At 47.7% G+C, this 17,575-nt stretch overlaps 1 protein-coding gene across 1 annotated transcript; it reads left to right on the top strand.

The window, feature by feature from the left end:
- Positions 1-1,147: 1,147 nt before the first annotated feature.
- LOC139155933 (zinc finger and SCAN domain-containing protein 2-like) lies at positions 1,148-12,588 on the top strand. The gene is made up of 3 exons (XM_070731312.1): positions 1,148-1,925; positions 5,496-5,625; positions 10,533-12,588. Exons 1-3 carry the CDS (start codon positions 1,209-1,211, stop codon positions 11,960-11,962), a joined length of 2,277 nt encoding a protein of 758 aa, XP_070587413.1. The 5' UTR covers positions 1,148-1,208; the 3' UTR covers positions 11,963-12,588.
- Positions 12,589-17,575: the final 4,987 nt, after the last annotated feature.

Raw genomic sequence — 17,575 nt, 5'->3', positions numbered from 1 at the left:
AGGTGATCATTTTAGGTCTTGAGATATGATAGAACCTAGGAATTTGAAGGTCTCAACTGTTGATACTGTGTTGTCTAGTATTGTGAGAGGTGTTAGGATGGGAGGATCTGCACCAAGATCCTTGGAGCATCTGCACCAAGATGCTACCACCATTTCTACGGTTTTGAGTGTGTTCAGTTCTAGATTGTTATGGTCACACCACAAGGATAGTTGTTCAACTTCCCGTCTGTATGCGGATTCATCAAATGAGTCCTATCACTGTTGTATCATCTGCAAACTTCAGTAGTTTAACAGATGGATCATTTGAGATGCAGTCATTAGTGTACAGAGAGAAGAGAAGTGGTGAGAGTACACAGCCTTGGGGGGCACCTGTGCTAATTGTACATGTATCTGACACATGTATCAAATGCAATAGGTACCGATACAAGCAGAAGTTTCTGCTTCCAGTTTAGAGCAATGCTTCTCAAGCTTGATTGAAAATGGATTTCCCTCGGCTGCTCCGTTTTATGTGTGGTTTGTTTGGGTTATATGATTGTTTTTAATTAAGAGTTTTAAAACTGTTTTTGCTTTTAACATTGGATTTGTATATTGTATTACTGTTGTGAGCTGCTCCAAGTTCTCGGAGAGGAGCGGCATACAAATCTAATAAATTATTATTAATTATTATTATTGCCAACTGGGGGGATGTATGGACTTCCAACTTCTAGAATTCCTCAGGGCTATTATTTACATCTCTTCAAGTTGCCAAGCTTCAAGAACACTCACCTAAAAAAACCTGTAGTCTCCAAATTCTCAGCCATGGACATGCTGACCAGAAGAATTCTGGGAATTGAAGCCCAGAGTATCAGAATTTTTGTTAATGGCCATGCTACCTGGAGAATTATGGGAACTGAATTCTGAACGACGTACTTCCAGAATTCTCAGTCGTGGTTGGAGAACTCTGGGATCCATCGTCAGTGGCCGGTCAGCATGTCCTCAGCTGAGACCGCTGTGCTCCCAGAATTCTCTGCAATAACTATGCTGTCTGGAGGATTCTGGGAAACGAAGTCTAGAGGGTCCCTTAGCTGGAGAAGGCAGTAATAGTTGTTCTATTTCAGCAGCTCTTAAATAACACGACGTAATGACATTTATATCTTTGTGGCAGGCAGACATTTTGACTGGCTGCAAGCCAAGCTGGACCAAAGTCACTCTGGCCTGGAGGAGTTAAAATGGCCTCCAAGGAGGAAGACGAAGACTTGATGAGCCCCCGGGATCAACAGGATTATCTGCCGGTGGTGCAGAAGGAGGAGAAAGCAGAAAGACAGAGAGTGGCAAGTCCTGGAGATGTTTCTGAAGGAACCGGGGGGAGCAACCATGTCGGCCTGCTAAAAAACGAAGAGAAAATATCACACGGGAAAAACACCTCAGGAATGGGGGAAAGGTCTCCATCTCAACCCGGGCATGCTCCGTTCTCGGCTTCCCAATACTGGGACGATTTATTTCTGTCCTCCATCGAAAAGGCGGTCAACACTCAACCCGGAAAATGGATGTCCCAGCTCATCCCAGGCCTCAAAGACGAAGGAGAAGCCTTCGAGGACAAAGAGTTTGGAGACTACGGGAAGGTGAAGGCAGCCATCTTGCGGGTGGACGCAATCAGTACTGAAGTCCAGCGGCAGCATTTCCGGCGGTTCTTATACCGAGAGGTAGATGGTCCCCGGGAAGCCTGCAGCCGTCTCTGGTTCTTGTGTCACCGGTGGCTGAAGCCAGAGAGGCACACCAAGGAGCAGATCTTGGAGTTGCTGATCCTGGAGCAGTTCTTGGCCATCCTGCCCACGGAGATCCAGGGCTTGGTCAAAGATGGCTGCCCTGAGACTTGTGCCCAGGCAGTGACCCTGGCCGAGGACTTCCTCTTGAGCCAACAAGAAGCTGAGAGGCCGACTCAGCAGGTAAATAGATTTTCAGAAAGAATCGATTTGTTTTGTAGGATTAAGCTTCTTCAAAGACATTTGAAGGTTGAAACATTTTGGGTTAGGATCCCTCCTTAAGGGGGTGTTGAATTTTAGCAGTTGTTCAAGCATGTTTATCTGGATATCACCATACAAACAAGATTTGTACTGTGTTTATCTGAAAACACAACCCACCCGATAATAAGCCGGGGTGGCGCAGCAGGTAGAATGCAATACTGCAGGCAACTAAGGCTTACGGTAGATTTTTTTTATTTATTTATTTATTTTGTCCAATACATAATACACATTGAAGTGAATAGATATGTAATAATATAAATAAAGAAAAGAATAGAAGAAAAGATATAAAAGTGTAGGTGAACATATTTGAAAGGAAGAAAAGATAAATGAGATAAGGAGAGACAATTGGACAGGGGACGGAATGCACACTGGTGCACTTAAGCACGCCCCTTAGTGACCTCTAAGGAACCTGGAGAGGTCAATCGTGGATAGTCTAAGGGAAAAATGTTGGGGGTTGTGGGTTGACACTACTGAGTCAGGTAATGAGTTCCACGCTTCAAGAACTCGGTTACTGAAATCATATTTTTTATAGTCAAGTTTGGAGCGGTTAATATTAAGTTTGAATCTGTTGCATGCTCTTGTGTTGTTGCGGTTGAAGCTGAAGTAGTCATTGACAGGTAGAACGTTGCAGCATATGATCTTGTGGGCAATACTTAGATCGTGTTTTATGCGACGTAGTTCTAAGATTTCTAGACCTAGGATTGCTTTCGTAGGGCATTCTGTTTCGAGTGAAGGGCTCTTTTGGTGAGGTATCTTTGGACATTTTCAAGGGTGCTGATGTCCGAGATGTGGTATGGGTTCCAGACAGATGAACTATATTCAAGGATGGGTCTGGCAAAAGTTTTGTAGGCTCTGGTGAGTAGTGTGAGATTGCCGGAGCAGAAGCTGCATAGGATCAGGTTAACAACTCTAGAAGCCTTTTTGGCGATATTGTTGCAGTGGGCTTTGGCACTTAGATCATTTGATATTAGTATTCCAAGGTCTTTTACTGAGTGTGGGTTGGCTGTGAGATTTTGTTTATTCAGATCTGTAGGTCAGCGGTTGACATCTCATCACCGGGTCAAGGTTGATTCAGCCTTCCATCCTTCCGAGGTGGGTCAAATGAGGACCCGGATTGTGGGGGCAATGTGCTGGCTCTGTTAAAAAGTGCTATTGCTAACATGTTGTAAGCTGCCCTGAGTCTAAGGAGAAGGGGGGCATAAAAATTGAATAAATAAATAAATAGGTCCAACCTAATTTTGGGGGAGTGGGCCTAATTATATTATTATTATTATTATTATTATTATTATTAATTATTAATTATTAATTATTATTATTATTATTATTTAGATTTGTATGCCTCCCTGACCCTGATGAAGTGGACAAGGCCATTGGAGCTGTGAGTTCTGCCACCTACTTACTATATCCGTGTCCCTCCTGGCTGGTTTCGGCCAGGAGGGAGGTGACACGGAGCTGGGTCCAGGAGATTGTCAACGCTTCCTTGGGGAGGGATTCTTTTCCATCACCCTATAAAGAGGCGCTTGTGCGCCCCCTCCTCAAGAAGCCTTCCCTGGACCCAGCGATGCTTAATAACTACCGTCCAGTCTCCAACCTTCCCTTTATAGGGAAGGTTGTCGAGAAGGTGGTGGCGCTCCAACTCCAGCAGTCCTTGGAAGAAGCCGATTATCTAGGTCCCCAGCAGTCTGGCTTCAGCACAGAAAATGCTTTGGTCGCGTTGATGGATGATCTCTGGCGGGCCCGGGACAGGGGCTTGTCCTCTGTCCTGGTGCTTCTTGACCTCTCAGCGGCTTTCGATACCATCGATCATGGTATCCTTCTGCGCCGGCTGGAGGGGTTGGGAGTGGGAGGCACTGTTCTCCAGTGGTTCTCTTCATACCTATCCGGTCGGTTCGAGTTGGTGGGGTGCCTCAGGGGTAGGTCCTCTCCTCCCTGCTATTCAATATCTACATGAAACCGCTGGGTGAGATCATCCAGGGGCATGGGGTGAGGTATCATCCGTATGCGGATGATACCCAGTTATACATCTCCACCCCATGTCCAGTCAATGAAGCAGTGGAAGTGATGTGCCGGTGCCTGGAGGCTGTTGGGGTCTGCATGGGTGGCAACAGACTCAAACTCAACCCAGATAAGATGGAGTGGCTGTGGGTTTTGCCTCCCAAGGACAATCCCACCTGTCCATCCATCACCCTGGGGGGGGGGGGAATCATTGACCCCCTTGGAGAGGGTGCGCAACTTGGGCGTCCTCCTCGATCCACAGCTCACATTAGAGAACCATCTTTCAACTGTGGCGAGGGGGGCATTCACCCAGGTTCGCCTAGTGCACCAGTTGCGGCCCTATCTGGACTGGGAGTCACTGCTCACAGTCACTCATGCCCTCATCACCTCGAGGCTTGACTACTGTAACGCTCTCTACATGGGGCTACCTTTGAAAAGTGTTCGGAAACTTCAGATCGTGCAGAATGCAGCTGCGAGAGCAGTCATGGGCTTCCCTAGGTATGCCCATGTTACACCAACACTCCGCAGTCTGCATTGGTTGCCGATCAGTTTCCGGTCACAGTTCAAAGTGTTGGTTATGACCTATAAAGCCCTTCATGGCACCGGACCAGAATATCTTCGGGACCGCCTTCTGCCGCACGAATCCCAGTAACTGGTTAGGTCCCACAGAGTTGGCCTTCTCCGGGTCCCGTCGACTAAACAATGTCATTTGGCGGGACCCAGGAGAAGAGCCTTCTCTGTGGCGGCCCTCGACCCTCTGGAACCAGCTCCCCCAGATATCAGAGTTGCCCCCACCCTCCTTGCCTTTTGCAAGCTCCTTAAAACCCACCTCTGTCGTCAGGCATATAGAATTTATTGAATTTATACATGGTATGCTTGTATGTATGAGTGGTTCTTTAAATTGGGGGTTTTTAGATTATTTTTAATATTAGATTTGTTTACATTGTCTTTTTATTGTTGTTAGCCGCCCCGAGTCTTTGGAGAGGGGCGGCATACAAATCTAATAAATAAATAAATAATAAATAAATAATTGGAAAGGATGCAAAACATAATCACCTGGTGATTCGCTTAATGACTGTGGTAAGATGGTTGTAAAATTTGGCACAGTCACATGTTGCCTCACTTTACAACCGTAGGTCTTAACAATAACATTTCTGGTCCCAGTTGTGGCCATATGTCAAGGACTACTTATTTCTCGAGATCGGTGTTAAATTTCAAGTTTGGCCAAACCTGGACTTCAACTCCCAGAATTCCCCAGCCTGCCTATTGGCTGAGGAATTCTGGGAATTGAAGTCCTCCTATCTTAAAAGCTGCCAATTTGGGAGATATACTGCCCTCAATGATTTTTAAGCTAGGGGAAAAAACGTAATCGGTCACAATAGAAGAGAAGATAATTCTTTATTGGCCATGTGTAACACACAAGGAATAACCAATCACAATTGTGGAATTGTGTGCTGTTCTCCTAATCCTTGAATGGGATTTTTCCTGCTTTTCCAGGTGCCTGAGTTATTGGAGGAGACGGGGGCGAGCTCTCCAAAGGCCAGTGACCAAACCTTGCCGGACACCGAGCAGAGTCAACTGAGTTTGGAAGTTAAACAGGAGCAGCTTCTGGAGGACTCATCTTCAGGTGAGGCACAACTTGTGTGATGTTCGAAGTCCCCTGAGGCGCATCGCTTCGTCTACGAACTTCCTGGTGGGACAATTCTCCTGCATCCAAATTCCAACTTATTATTATTATTATTATTATTATTATTATTATTATTATTAATTAAATTTGTATGCCGCCTCTCTCTGAAGACTCGAGGCGGCTCACAACAGTAATAAAAACAATATAGTAGTGGAACAAATCTAATATTAAAAAACATATAAAACCCTATAATTATTTAAAAAACCAAACAGCACATTCATACCAAACATAAAACAAAGTATAAAAAAGCCTGGGGGAAAGGTCTCTCAACTCCCCCATGCCTGCCGGTATAAGTGAGTCTTGAGTAGCTTACAAAAGACAAGGAGGGTGGGGGCAGTTCTAATCTGCGGGGGGAGTTGGTTCCAGAGGGCCGGGGCCGCCACAGAGAAGGCTCTTCCCCTGGGGCCTGCCAAACAACATTGTTTAGTCGACGGGACCCGGAAAAGGCCAACTCTGTGGGACCTAATCGGTCGCTGGGATTCGTGCGGCAGCAGGCGGTTCTGGAGGTTCTCTGGTCCAATGCCATGTAGGGCTTTAAAGGTCATGACCAACACTTTGAATTGTGACCGGAAACTGATCGGCAGCCAATGCAAGCCATGGAGTGTTGATGAAACATGGGTGAATCTTGGAAGCCCCACAATGACTCTTGCGGCTGCGTTCTGCACGATCTGAAGTTTCCGAACACTTTTCAAAGGTAGCCCCATGTAGAGAGCGTTGCAGTAATGGAACCTCGAGGTGATGAGGGCATGAGTGACTGTGAGCAATGACTCCCTGTCTAAATAGGGCCGCAACTGGTGCACCAGGCGAACCTGGGCAAACGCCCCCCTCGTCACAGCCAAAAGATGATGTTCCAATGTCAGCTGTGGATCGAGGAGGACGCCCAAGTTGCGAACCCTTCATTTATGCTGGGAATATCTTGAGTGTAGAGAAATCATCTCAATTAACAATAGTCCAATTCAATTAAAGGTAAGCTTTGGGAGTAAACGAAGGCCTCATAAGGCAGACAAGAAAAACAATAAGCTGAAGAATTATAGCCAGAATTGTCAATTGAGGCTCAAATTATCCTGCTCTGGACACATGATGTGAAGGCCTCGCTCTGTTCAGGACTCCTTAAGCCTGAGAAGGTAGGAGGAAGAAAAAGAGGGGGGGGGGCAACCAGCACCAAGCAGGATGGACAGTGGTTATTACAGTGGTGGTAAGAGCACCATTGGAAGAGCTGAAGGATCTATTTGAGCGAGAAGATTATGGAAGAAATGTATTTATTCATTATTTATTTTATTTTTTTATTTAATTGCATTTGTATTATTATTATTATTATTATTATTTATTAGATTTGTATGCCGCCCCTCTCCGCAGACTCAGGGCGGCTCACAACAACAACACAATATATAACAAATCTAATAATTAAAAGTCACTAAAAACCCCTTATTAAAAAGAAAACATACGTACAAACATACCATACATAAATTGTATAGGCCCGGGGGAGATGTCTCAGTTCCTCCATGCCTGGCGGCAGAGATGGGTCTTAAGAAGTTTACGAAAGACAAGGAGGGTGGGGGCAATTCTAATCTCCGTGGGGAGCTGGTTCCAGATGGTCGGGGCCACCACAGAGAAGGCTCTTCCCCTGGGTCCCGCCAGAGGACATTGTTTAGTCGACGGGACCCGGAGAAGGCCAACTCTGTGGGACCTAACCGGTCGCTGGGATTCGTGCGCCATGAAGGGCTTTATAGGTCATGACCAATACTTTGAATTGTGACCGGAAACTGATCGGCAACCAATGTAGACTGCGGAGTGTTGGTGTGACATGGGCATACCTAGGGAAGCCCATGATTGCTCTCGCAGCTGCATTCTGCACAATATGAAGTTTCCAAACACTCTTCAAAGGTAGCCCCATGTAGAGAGCATTACAGTAATCGAACCTCGAGGTGATGAGGGCATGAGTGACTGTGAGCAGTGACTCCCGGTCCAGGTAGGGCCGCAAATGGTGCACCAGGCAAACCTGGGCGAACACCCTCCTCGCCACAGCTGAAAGATGTTTGTCTAATGTGAGCTGTGGATCGAGGAGGACGCCCAAGTTGTGGACCCTCTCTGAGGGGGTCAGTAATTTCCCCCCCCCCAGGGTGATGGACGGACAGATGGAATTGTCCTTGGGAGGCAAAACCCACAGCCACTCCATCTTATCAGGGTTGAATTTGAGTCTGTTGACACCCATCCAGACTCTAACAGCCTCCAGGCACCAGAACATCACTTCCACTGCTTTGCTGACTGGGCATGGGGCGGCTCACAACATATATAAAGAGACAATAGTAAAATCAATCCAATTAATACATAAAAACAATCCTTAAAAATCTACTTTAAAAACTTCCATAACCATTCAATCAACAATCATACTAAAAACATTTGTTGATCAGGGGGAAAATCTAGTAACCCCAGGTCTGGTGACAAATATGAGTTTTTAGGCTCTTTCAGAAGGCAAGGAGGGTGGGGGCAGTGTGAATCTCCAGGGGGAGCTGATTCCAGAGGGCCGGGCCCCCACAGAGAAGGCTCTTCCCCTAGGTCCTGCCAGTCGACATTGTTTGGTCGACGGGACCCTGAGGAGACCAACTCTGTGGGACCTGACCGGTCGCTGGGATTCGTGTGGCAGAAGGCGGTATCGGAGATAGTCTGGTCCGATGCCATCTGGCAGGTCCCAGGGGAAGAGCCTTCTCTGTGGCGGCCCCAGCCCTCTGGAATCAACTCCCCCCGGAGATTCGAACTGCCCCTACCCCCCACGCCTTCCGTAAAATGTTGAAGACTCACCTTTGCCTCCAGGCGTGGGGGGATTAATTCCACCCCATCTTTTTTTCACTTTGAATTGCGTCCGGAAACTAATCGACAGCCAATGCAGTCTGCGGAGTGATGATATGGGCATGTCTTAAAAGGCCCAAAACCACTCTCTCGGCTGCATTTTGGACGATCTGAAGTTTCAAAACACTATTTATTAGACTTCTATGTTGCCCTTCTCAACCGATTCAGGGCGGAAATCCTTCTGTGTTATTGTTAAAAGAGTCAACACCAACGCGATGGCATATAACGTATTTTTCAGAGTGTAAAACACACCTTAGTTTTTTTGGGAGGAAAATATGGGGGGAAAATCTGCCTACCAAGTACAGTAGTACCTCGTGATACAAACCCCTCGTCATACAAACTTTCTAAGATATGAACTTGGGGTTTGGAAATTTTTTGCCTCTTCTTACGAACTTTTTCCACCTTAGGAACTCACCGCCCGAACGCCGAACCCAGAAGTTCGGCAAAACTTCGGGTTCAGCGTTTGGGTTCGGGAGGACGCCGAGAAGCCCCGCCGCCCAGCTGTCAGCTTTGCAAAAGAGCCGCGGAGCTGTTGGCCGGTCGGGAGGCTCAAACGGAGGTGGGGAATCCCAATAGGGAATTCCATGGGCGGAGTCACAGAGACGTCCTTCCTGGCCGGCCGAAATGTGGACTCCAGGAAGGACGTCTCTGTGACGTCAAAGCTCCGCCAATGGAATTACCTATTGGGATTCCCCACCTCCATTTGAGCCTCCCAACCGGCCGACAGCTCGGCGGCTCTTTTGCAAAGCTGACAGCCGAGCGGTGGGGCTTCTCGGCATCCTCCTGAACCCAAACGCCGAACCCTGAGAAGCGCCCAGGTGTTTCAAAAGGTGACAGCCGGGCGGCAGCGCCTAGCAAAGTGCCGTTTTTGCAGGGAGGGGGTTTCTTGCACGCATTAATTGATTTTACATTGTTTCCTATGGGAAACATTGTTTTGCCTTATGAACCTCCTCCGGGAACCAATTAAGTTCGTAAGAGGAGGTATCACTGTATCCATTTGGCTGGTGTCCTTAGTCAGCATCACACATTATTTTACCCCCTGATTAGGGCTGGGGAAAAAGACCCTTCTTTGGAGAGAGCAGCAGTGCAAAAGCCTGCAACTGGGAGTATCGTTAGCACCTAGTTAGGACTGAAAAAAAAGCTTCAAAAAAGCTACATTCAGAGTATAAGACGCACCCAAATTTTCAGCCTCTTTTAGGGGCAGGAAAGGTGCGTCTTATATTCCGAAAAATACTTTAATTGGACAATCGGTTTGCAAGAAAAGTGCCTCCGTAAAAAAGGAGGCTGAATGTTGAGAGATTTTATTCTTCGCATTGTCAGTGATAACTTGTGCCACCATCACCCCTGTAATTGAATGCACCCCCTTAGCTGTCGGTCTCCCCTCTTTCCTTCCACCTCCCCAAGAATTACAGCTGGGAAATCAATCCATCCATCTTAGAAGACCAATAGATCAAATCGCTCGAGATACAGGCTCAGGTTTTCCTGTCGATTGGAAGGATTTTTGGCAGTTTTGAAATGATTTTAAAAAATAAATGTACGATTTTGCTGCCTTGATTCATGGAGCCCTGGTGGGGACAGTGGTTAAAACGCGGTACTGCAGACTGACTCTGCCCACAGCCTGAAGTTCAATCCTGAGCAGCTCAAGATTAAACCAGCCTTCCTTCCTTCCAGGGTCAGTAAGATGAGGAGCCATATTGTTGAGGGTGATAGGCTGGCATTGTAAACTGCTATAGGGGGTCTCCAACCTTGAGGACTTTACGACTCGTGGACTCTAATTCCCAGAATCCCTCAGCCAGCATGCTCTGGCTGAGGAATTCTGGGAATCAAAACCCACAAGTTTTTTAAATTGCCAAAGTTGGAAGACCCCCTGCTGTAAAGCACTGTGGGGTCTAAATGTAAGTGCTATTGCTATTTCCTCATTTGCCCTTTTGATTTCAAAGAACAAAACTAGAACAATTTTATACTAATTTTGCTCCAAATTTATTGGGGGTTTCTTTTAGAGGATCTCTGCCCAAGTAACAACGATGCTGGGATTCCGCAATTGGCGACGAGAGGACCTGAGCTGCGGCACGAGGCACCCGAGGGGAGCACCCCAGATTCTGTTTCAGACGAGGAGCAAGGATCCATCTCTGAAGGTCAGCGGAAGCCAGAACACGCTGGCTCAAGAACACTTCCAAGGAAGAGGGTTCAAAACTCCATTTCTTTGGTGGAGGGTTACCAAAATCTCGGCGTCACCCCAACAGAAAAGAAAAACGCCGATGACGAACCAGCTGTCAAGATCATTATATGCCAAGAAACTTTCAACCAGGGTTCCAATCATGCAGGGGGAAAAGTCCACAAGTGCTCGGTGTGCGGAAAGTGTTTCAGTCTTCGTTCACGCCTGATTGTCCACGAGAGGACCCACACGGGCGAGAAACCTTACACGTGTTCGGAGTGCGGGCGAAGCTTCAGCGTCAGCTCCAGTCTCATCGCCCACCGGAGGACCCACACGGGCGAGAAGCCCTACAAGTGTTCCCATTGCGCAAAGAGTTTCAGCGTGAAGTCCGGGCTGATCGCCCACGAGCGGACCCACACGGGAGAGAAGCCCTACAAGTGTCTGTACTGCAGCAAAAGCTTCCGCCGCAATTCGGGTCTCGTGAGCCACCAGCGAATCCACACGGGAGACAAGCCGTACCAGTGTTCGGTGTGCGAGAAAAGCTTCAGCGACATCTCCAACCTCATTACCCATCACCGGATCCACACGGGAGAAAAACCCTACAAATGCTTGGAGTGCGGGAAAAGCTTCAGCCAGAGCTCGTACCTCAACAGCCACCAGAGAATCCACACGGGGGAAAAGCCATACGAGTGCTCCGAGTGCGGGAAGACCTTCAGCGTCAGCTCTCGGCTCCGGAAGCACCAAAGGAGCCACACCGGAGAAAGACCTTTTGTCTGCTTGGACTGCGGGAAAACGTTCAGCGAGAGCTCTGATCTCCTGGCCCATGAGAGGGCGCACACGGGAGAGAAACCCTTTCACTGCTCCTTTTGCGGGAAGAGTTTTCTCCGTAGCTCCGAGGTGGTGAGCCACGAGAGAATCCACACGGGCGAAAAACCGTATCAGTGCGGGGAGTGTGGGAAAAGCTTTAGCGTCAGCTCGCGCCTGAGCGCGCACCGGAGGATTCACACGGGGGAAAAGCCATTCCAGTGCATGGTGTGCGAGAGAAGCTTCAGTTACAAATCCCACCTCATTACTCACCAGAGAATCCATACCGGGGAGAAACCGTTCCAATGTTCCATCTGCGGGAAGAGTTTCCGGGGCAGTTCCAGCTTAGTGGCGCACGAGCGGACTCACACCGGAGAGAAGCCGTACCGGTGTCTGGACTGTGGGAAAAACTTTACTCAGAGCTCAAACCTCATTAGTCATCAGCGAATCCACACAGAAGGGAATCCTTGAGCTCTCCTTCAGATGGACCTCTGTGGATTCTCAGTGGGATCTTCCTTTCCCGAGGGAGACATCAGATTTTCGGTATTTCGCCGACAGTTCCACCTCTCCTCCAGAAGGGGCGCATTTTCAACAATTGTGCACTAACAAAGGGTTTCTTTTATGAACAGCGATGCTACCATAAACTGTCAGGTGTACGCTCGTGTCCACCAATCTACCCCGACAAAAGGAGGTTTGGGGAGATGCCGATGGTGCGATACCTGGAGAAGGTGATCAGAAGAGGTCATGCCTTCTGTTCAGGATCCACACTGCAGGGCTGGCGAAAATCTCTTCCTAGAAAAAGAGAATCTGCCAGGCGTGGAATAGAATGAATATCGTAAAGAAGGACTTCCACTCTTGTTTCGAGATCCGGCTGGTTGGCTTTTTAGTTCCTGGAGAATCTATAAGATATAGATCAGGAAAATTCCACTTGGAAGAGGAGGGAATTCTAGTTTACGGGAAGCAAAGCAGCATGCAGTCTCGTGTTTTGAAGTCGAGGGCCGCCATATTTTTTTCAAGTAGAGAAACGTTAAAAGGAGCGGGTGTACGCAGGGTGACCATCTTAAGCAGGAGTCCCCAAACTTGGCAACTTTAAGACTTGTGGACTTCAACTCCCAGAATTCTCCAGCCAGCATAGCATAGTTGGGTGGAGAATTCTGGGAGTTGAAGTCCACGAGTTTTAAAGTTGCCAAGTTTGAAGACCTCTGATTTTAAGACAATTTGTAAATTTAATAGAATTATTTGGAGAGAGGCGTTCTATAGAAACATAGAAGCATAGAAGACTGACGGCAGAAAAAGACCTCATGGTCCATCTAGTCTGCCCTTATACTATTTCCTGTATTTTATCTTACAATGGATATATGTTTATCCCAGGCATGTTTAAATTCAGTTACTGTGGATTTACCAACCACGTCTGCTGGAAGTTTGTTCCAAGGATCTACTACTCTTTCAGTAAAGTAATATTTTCTCACATTGCTTTTGATCTTTCCCCCAACTAACTTCAGATTGTGTCCCCTTGTTCTTGTGTTCACTACTCCCCTCAACAATTTCTACACACACACACACACACACACACACACACACACACACACACACAATTCAGGGCTCCAGTTTTAGAAAGTTTAGAAAGATTGATTTGGCTGACTTACAGGCCTGTCTGTAGCTTCAGTTCCCCAGAGAAAAAGAGGAAGAGTAACAGGGTGTGTATGTGGCATGTATTGGAGGTATTTCAGAAATGTCGCAAAGGTCCTTTCCCCCCCCAAGAGGCAATTGGACTTTCTGGTTTTTCTTTGAAGACGTTTCTCTTCTCATCCGAGAAGCTTCTTCAGTTCTGATTGGATGGTAAGGACTGTAAGTCAGAGCTGAAGAGGCAAAATGTCTTCAAACAAACAAAAAACAACAAGGAAAGTCAAGGAAAAACAAGGAAACTCTAGAAAAAGTGCAGAGAAGAGCGACAAAGATGATTAGGGGACTAGAGGCTAAAACGTATGAAGGACTGTTGCAAGAACTGGGCATGGCAGTTCTTGAAACTGAAATCCACAGGAATATATCCATCCCAAGATAAAATACAGGAAATGGTACAAGGGCAGACTAGATGGACCATGAGGACTTTTTCTGCCGTCAAACGTCTATGTTTCTATGGCTAGTTGAAAAGAAGGACCAGTGGAGAGGTGATAGCAGTGCTCCAATATCTCAGGGGTTGTCACAAAGAAAAAGGAATCAAATTATTCCCCAAAGCACCTGAGGGTAGAATAAAAAGCTAAACAAGGAGAGAAGTAACTTAGAACTAAGGAGACATTTCCTGATTCAGTGGAACAAGACCGCCTTCTGCTGCACGAATCCCAGCGGCCGATTAGGTCCCACAGAGTTGGCCTTCTCCAGGTCCAGTTGACAAAACAATAATAATAATAATTTATTAAATTTGTATGCCGCCCCTCTCCAAGGACTCGGGGCAGCTCACAACAACATAAACAGTGTACAAATCCAATTTTAAAATACAATTTAAAACCCTTATAATAAAATAAAATAATCACACAACCAAACCATACACCAGACATGATAATTGGGGTATGTGTTAGTTTCCCCATGCCTGACGGCAAAGATGAGTTTTTAATAACTTACGAAAGGCGAGGAGGGTGGGGGCAGTCCTAATCTCTGGGGGGAGCTGGTTCCAGAGGGCCGGGGCCGCCACATAGAAGGCTCTTCCCCTGGGTCCCACCAGACGACATTGTTTAGTTGACGGGACCCGGAGAAGGCCAACTCTGTGGGACCTAATCGGCCGCTGGGATAAGTGCGGCAGAAGACGGTCCCGGAGGTATTCTGGTCCGATGTCATCTGGCAGGTCCCAGGGGAAGAGCCTTCTCTGTGGCGGCCCCAGCCCTCTGGAATCAACTCCCCCCGGAGATTCGAACTGCCCCTACCCCCCACGCCTTCCGTAAAATGTTGAAGACTCACCTTTGCCTCCAGGCGTGGGGGGATTAATTCCGCCCCATCTTTTTTTCACTGAACTTTATTATGTTTATGTTCAGTCGGTTTGAGTGTGTATGATTGTGTAGTACGTACATTTTTATAACAAGGTGTTTTAAATTAGTTTTTTAATTTTTTTAACATTAGATTTGTATTTATATTGCACTGATGTTATGTTGTGAGCCGCCCCGAGTCTTCGGAGAGGGGCGGCATGCAAATCTAATAAATTACTATTAAATTATTATTATCATGCGCACACATTCAATTCAATTTATTAGACTTGTATGCCGCCCCTCTCCGAGGACCCGGAGTGGCTCACAACATGCAACACAAACAATATGTATACAAATCAAATAGGTAAAAACAGTAAACTAAAATCCCACTATATAAAAAATGATCAGTCTACTCAATCACAACCATACGGTCAGAGAAAAAGGGGGCGTGATCTAGCTGCCCCATGCTTGGCGACATCAATGGGACTTGTGTCTTGTGGAAGGCAAGGAGGATGGGGGCAATTTACGGAGGGAACTGATGCCCAGACATTCCCTCCACTGCGCATAATTGCCCCTATTGCCACAGGCCACACTGAAGCCTGGGACGGTGAAAAAAATGGGCAAACCGGAAGTTCGGAAAAACGGACTTCCGGTTTGCCCATATGGCTGTTTTTTGCACTACAGGGCTTCTGGGAAGCTTCCCTGAAGCCTCCAGAGGGTGAAATGGCCTTCCCAAAGGCCAAAAAGCAACTGGCTTGTGCGCACATGCGCGCTGGAGCTGACATAGGCAATGCCTCATGTGCCCTCCGATATGTCTCCATGTGCCGCCTGTGGCACGCATGCCATGGGTTCCCTAGAGCAGTGTTTCCCAACCTTGGCAACTTGAAGATATTTGGACTTCAATTCCCAGAATTCCCCAGCCAACGAATGCTGGCTGGGGAATTCTGGGAGTTGAAGTCCAAATATCTTCAAGTTGCCAAGGTTGGGAAACACTGCTCGGGAGGCTTGGTTTAAAAGTGAGATGTTTGATTTGATATCTCCCAGGTGGTGTGGGGGATGATATGTGGACTCTTCCAACTGAACTACTCTTAATTTTGGAAGTAGTAAACCAGCCCTATTAAAAGGAGAAGGGGTCTGGCTTTGTCTCGTTCAGAGGTCTCCAAAATAAAAACTGCATTCACTGTTCTACCTACTTTATTGTGCTTGTGGGTTTTGACACACCACCCTTTCATTTTGTGAAGTAAGTTTCTGTCTTCTATTTGGGGGTGGGGGAGGAAAGTGTGAGAAACATGATTGTTGGTCACCATATTAAAAAAAAAGAGGACTCTAGAAAGAGTGCAAAGAATTATTTTAAAAGTACAGTGGTACCTCTACCTAAGAATGCCTCTACAGTGGTACCTCGTGATACGAACCCCTCATCATATGAACTTTTGGAGATACGAACCCGGGGTTTGGAATTTTTTTGCCTCTTACAAACTTTTTTCGCCTTACGAATCCGCCACCGTCGCTGGGAAACCCCACCTCCGGACTTCCATTGCAAGCGTAGGGCCCGTTTTTGCGATCCTGGGATTCCCTTGAAGCTCCCCTCCATGGGAAATCCCCCCTCCTGACTTCCGCGATTTTGCGATGCTGTAGGGAAATCCCAGGATCGCAAAAACGGGTGCTCCGCTGGCAACAGAAGCCCGGAAGTGGGGTTTCAAGGACTTCCACGTTTTTGTGATGGTGCGATTTCGCTGAGGCTTCCCCCACTGGGAAACCACCTCCGGACTTCCATTGCCAGCGGAGTGCCCATTTTTGCGATCCTGGGATTTCCCTGAAGTTCCCCTCCATGGGAAACCCCACCTCCGGACTTCTGTTGCAAGCGGAGTGCCCGTTTTTGCGATCCTGGGATTCCCCTCCTGGGATTTCCCTACAGCATCGCAAAAATGTAGAAGTCAGGAGGTGGGATTTCCCATGGAGGGGAGCTTCAGGGGAATCCTACCAGCGCAAAAACGGGTGCTTTGGCTTGAAAAAGGGTTAAATTTTGGGCTTGCACGCATTAATCAGTTTTACATTGATTCTTATGGGAAACATTGCTTTGTCTTACAAACTTTTCACCTTATGAACCTCCTCCCGGAACCAATTAAGTTCGTAAGACAAGGTATCACTATACTTACCAACGTCTAGATAAGAACCGGGTGTTCAAGATTTTTTTGCCTCTTCTCAAGAACCATTTTCCACTTACAAACCCGAGCCTTCGAAACTGTAACCGGAAAAGGCAAGGACAAGCCTCCATGGGGCCTCTCTAGGAATCTCTTGGGAGGAAACAGGGCCGGAAAAGGTGGGAGAAGCCTCTGTGGGGCCTCTCTAGGAATCTCCTGGGAGGAAACAGGGCCGGAAAAGGTGGGAGAAGCCTCTGTGGGGCCTCTCTAGGAATCTCCTGGGAGGAAACAGGGCCAGAAAAGGTGGGGAGAAGCCTCCGTGTGGCCTCTAGGATTCTCCTGGGAGGAAATAGGGCCAGAAAAGGCGGGGAGAAGCCTCCGTGGGGCCTCTAGGAATCTCCTGGGAGGAAAAACAGGGCCTCCACCCTTCCTGTGGTTTCCCCAATCGCACACATTATTTGCTTTTACATTGATTCCTATGGGAAAAATTTGGATTATCTTCCATCCCCAAAAATCCCTCATGGTCTTGTTCACTGATACATTGCCCAAAGGCAGAAGAAGGAAAGAAAAGTGTGGCATTTGTGGTGCAATCATCAAGGAGATGCAGAGGTAATCTTAACTTGCTTTATTAGCGGATAACAGCATAACCAGCGTATCTGCCTCTCTTACTGTCTAAGCCAGCGTTTCCCAACCAGTGTGAGACATGGCCAGGTGTGCCGCGAAATTCCTAGGGCAGCTCCAGCTGGGTGGGGCGCTGCCGGTGCGGCTACTGCCCGATGCCGCTGTTGCCGGCGCTCTCCTGCTGGGCCCCAAAGAAGGAAAGCGGGAAAAAAGGAGAGCTCCATTCTTCGCACCGGCAGCCAGGGGAGGAGGGCGCCATCAGCAGCGGCACCAGGTAGTAGCCGGGGGATGGCGGTGGCAAGAGCTCCAGGGCGGAGGCACCAGCAGTGCCCCGCCCAGCTGGAGCTTCCCTGGCGGCGGCGGCA

This window comes from Erythrolamprus reginae, unplaced genomic scaffold (genome assembly GCF_031021105.1).
Source record: "Erythrolamprus reginae isolate rEryReg1 unplaced genomic scaffold, rEryReg1.hap1 scaffold_145, whole genome shotgun sequence".
Classification (NCBI taxonomy): Eukaryota; Metazoa; Chordata; class Lepidosauria; order Squamata; family Dipsadidae; genus Erythrolamprus; species Erythrolamprus reginae.
Note: the sequence above shows the minus strand (reverse complement) of the source record. Positions and strands in the feature narration are given on the sequence as shown.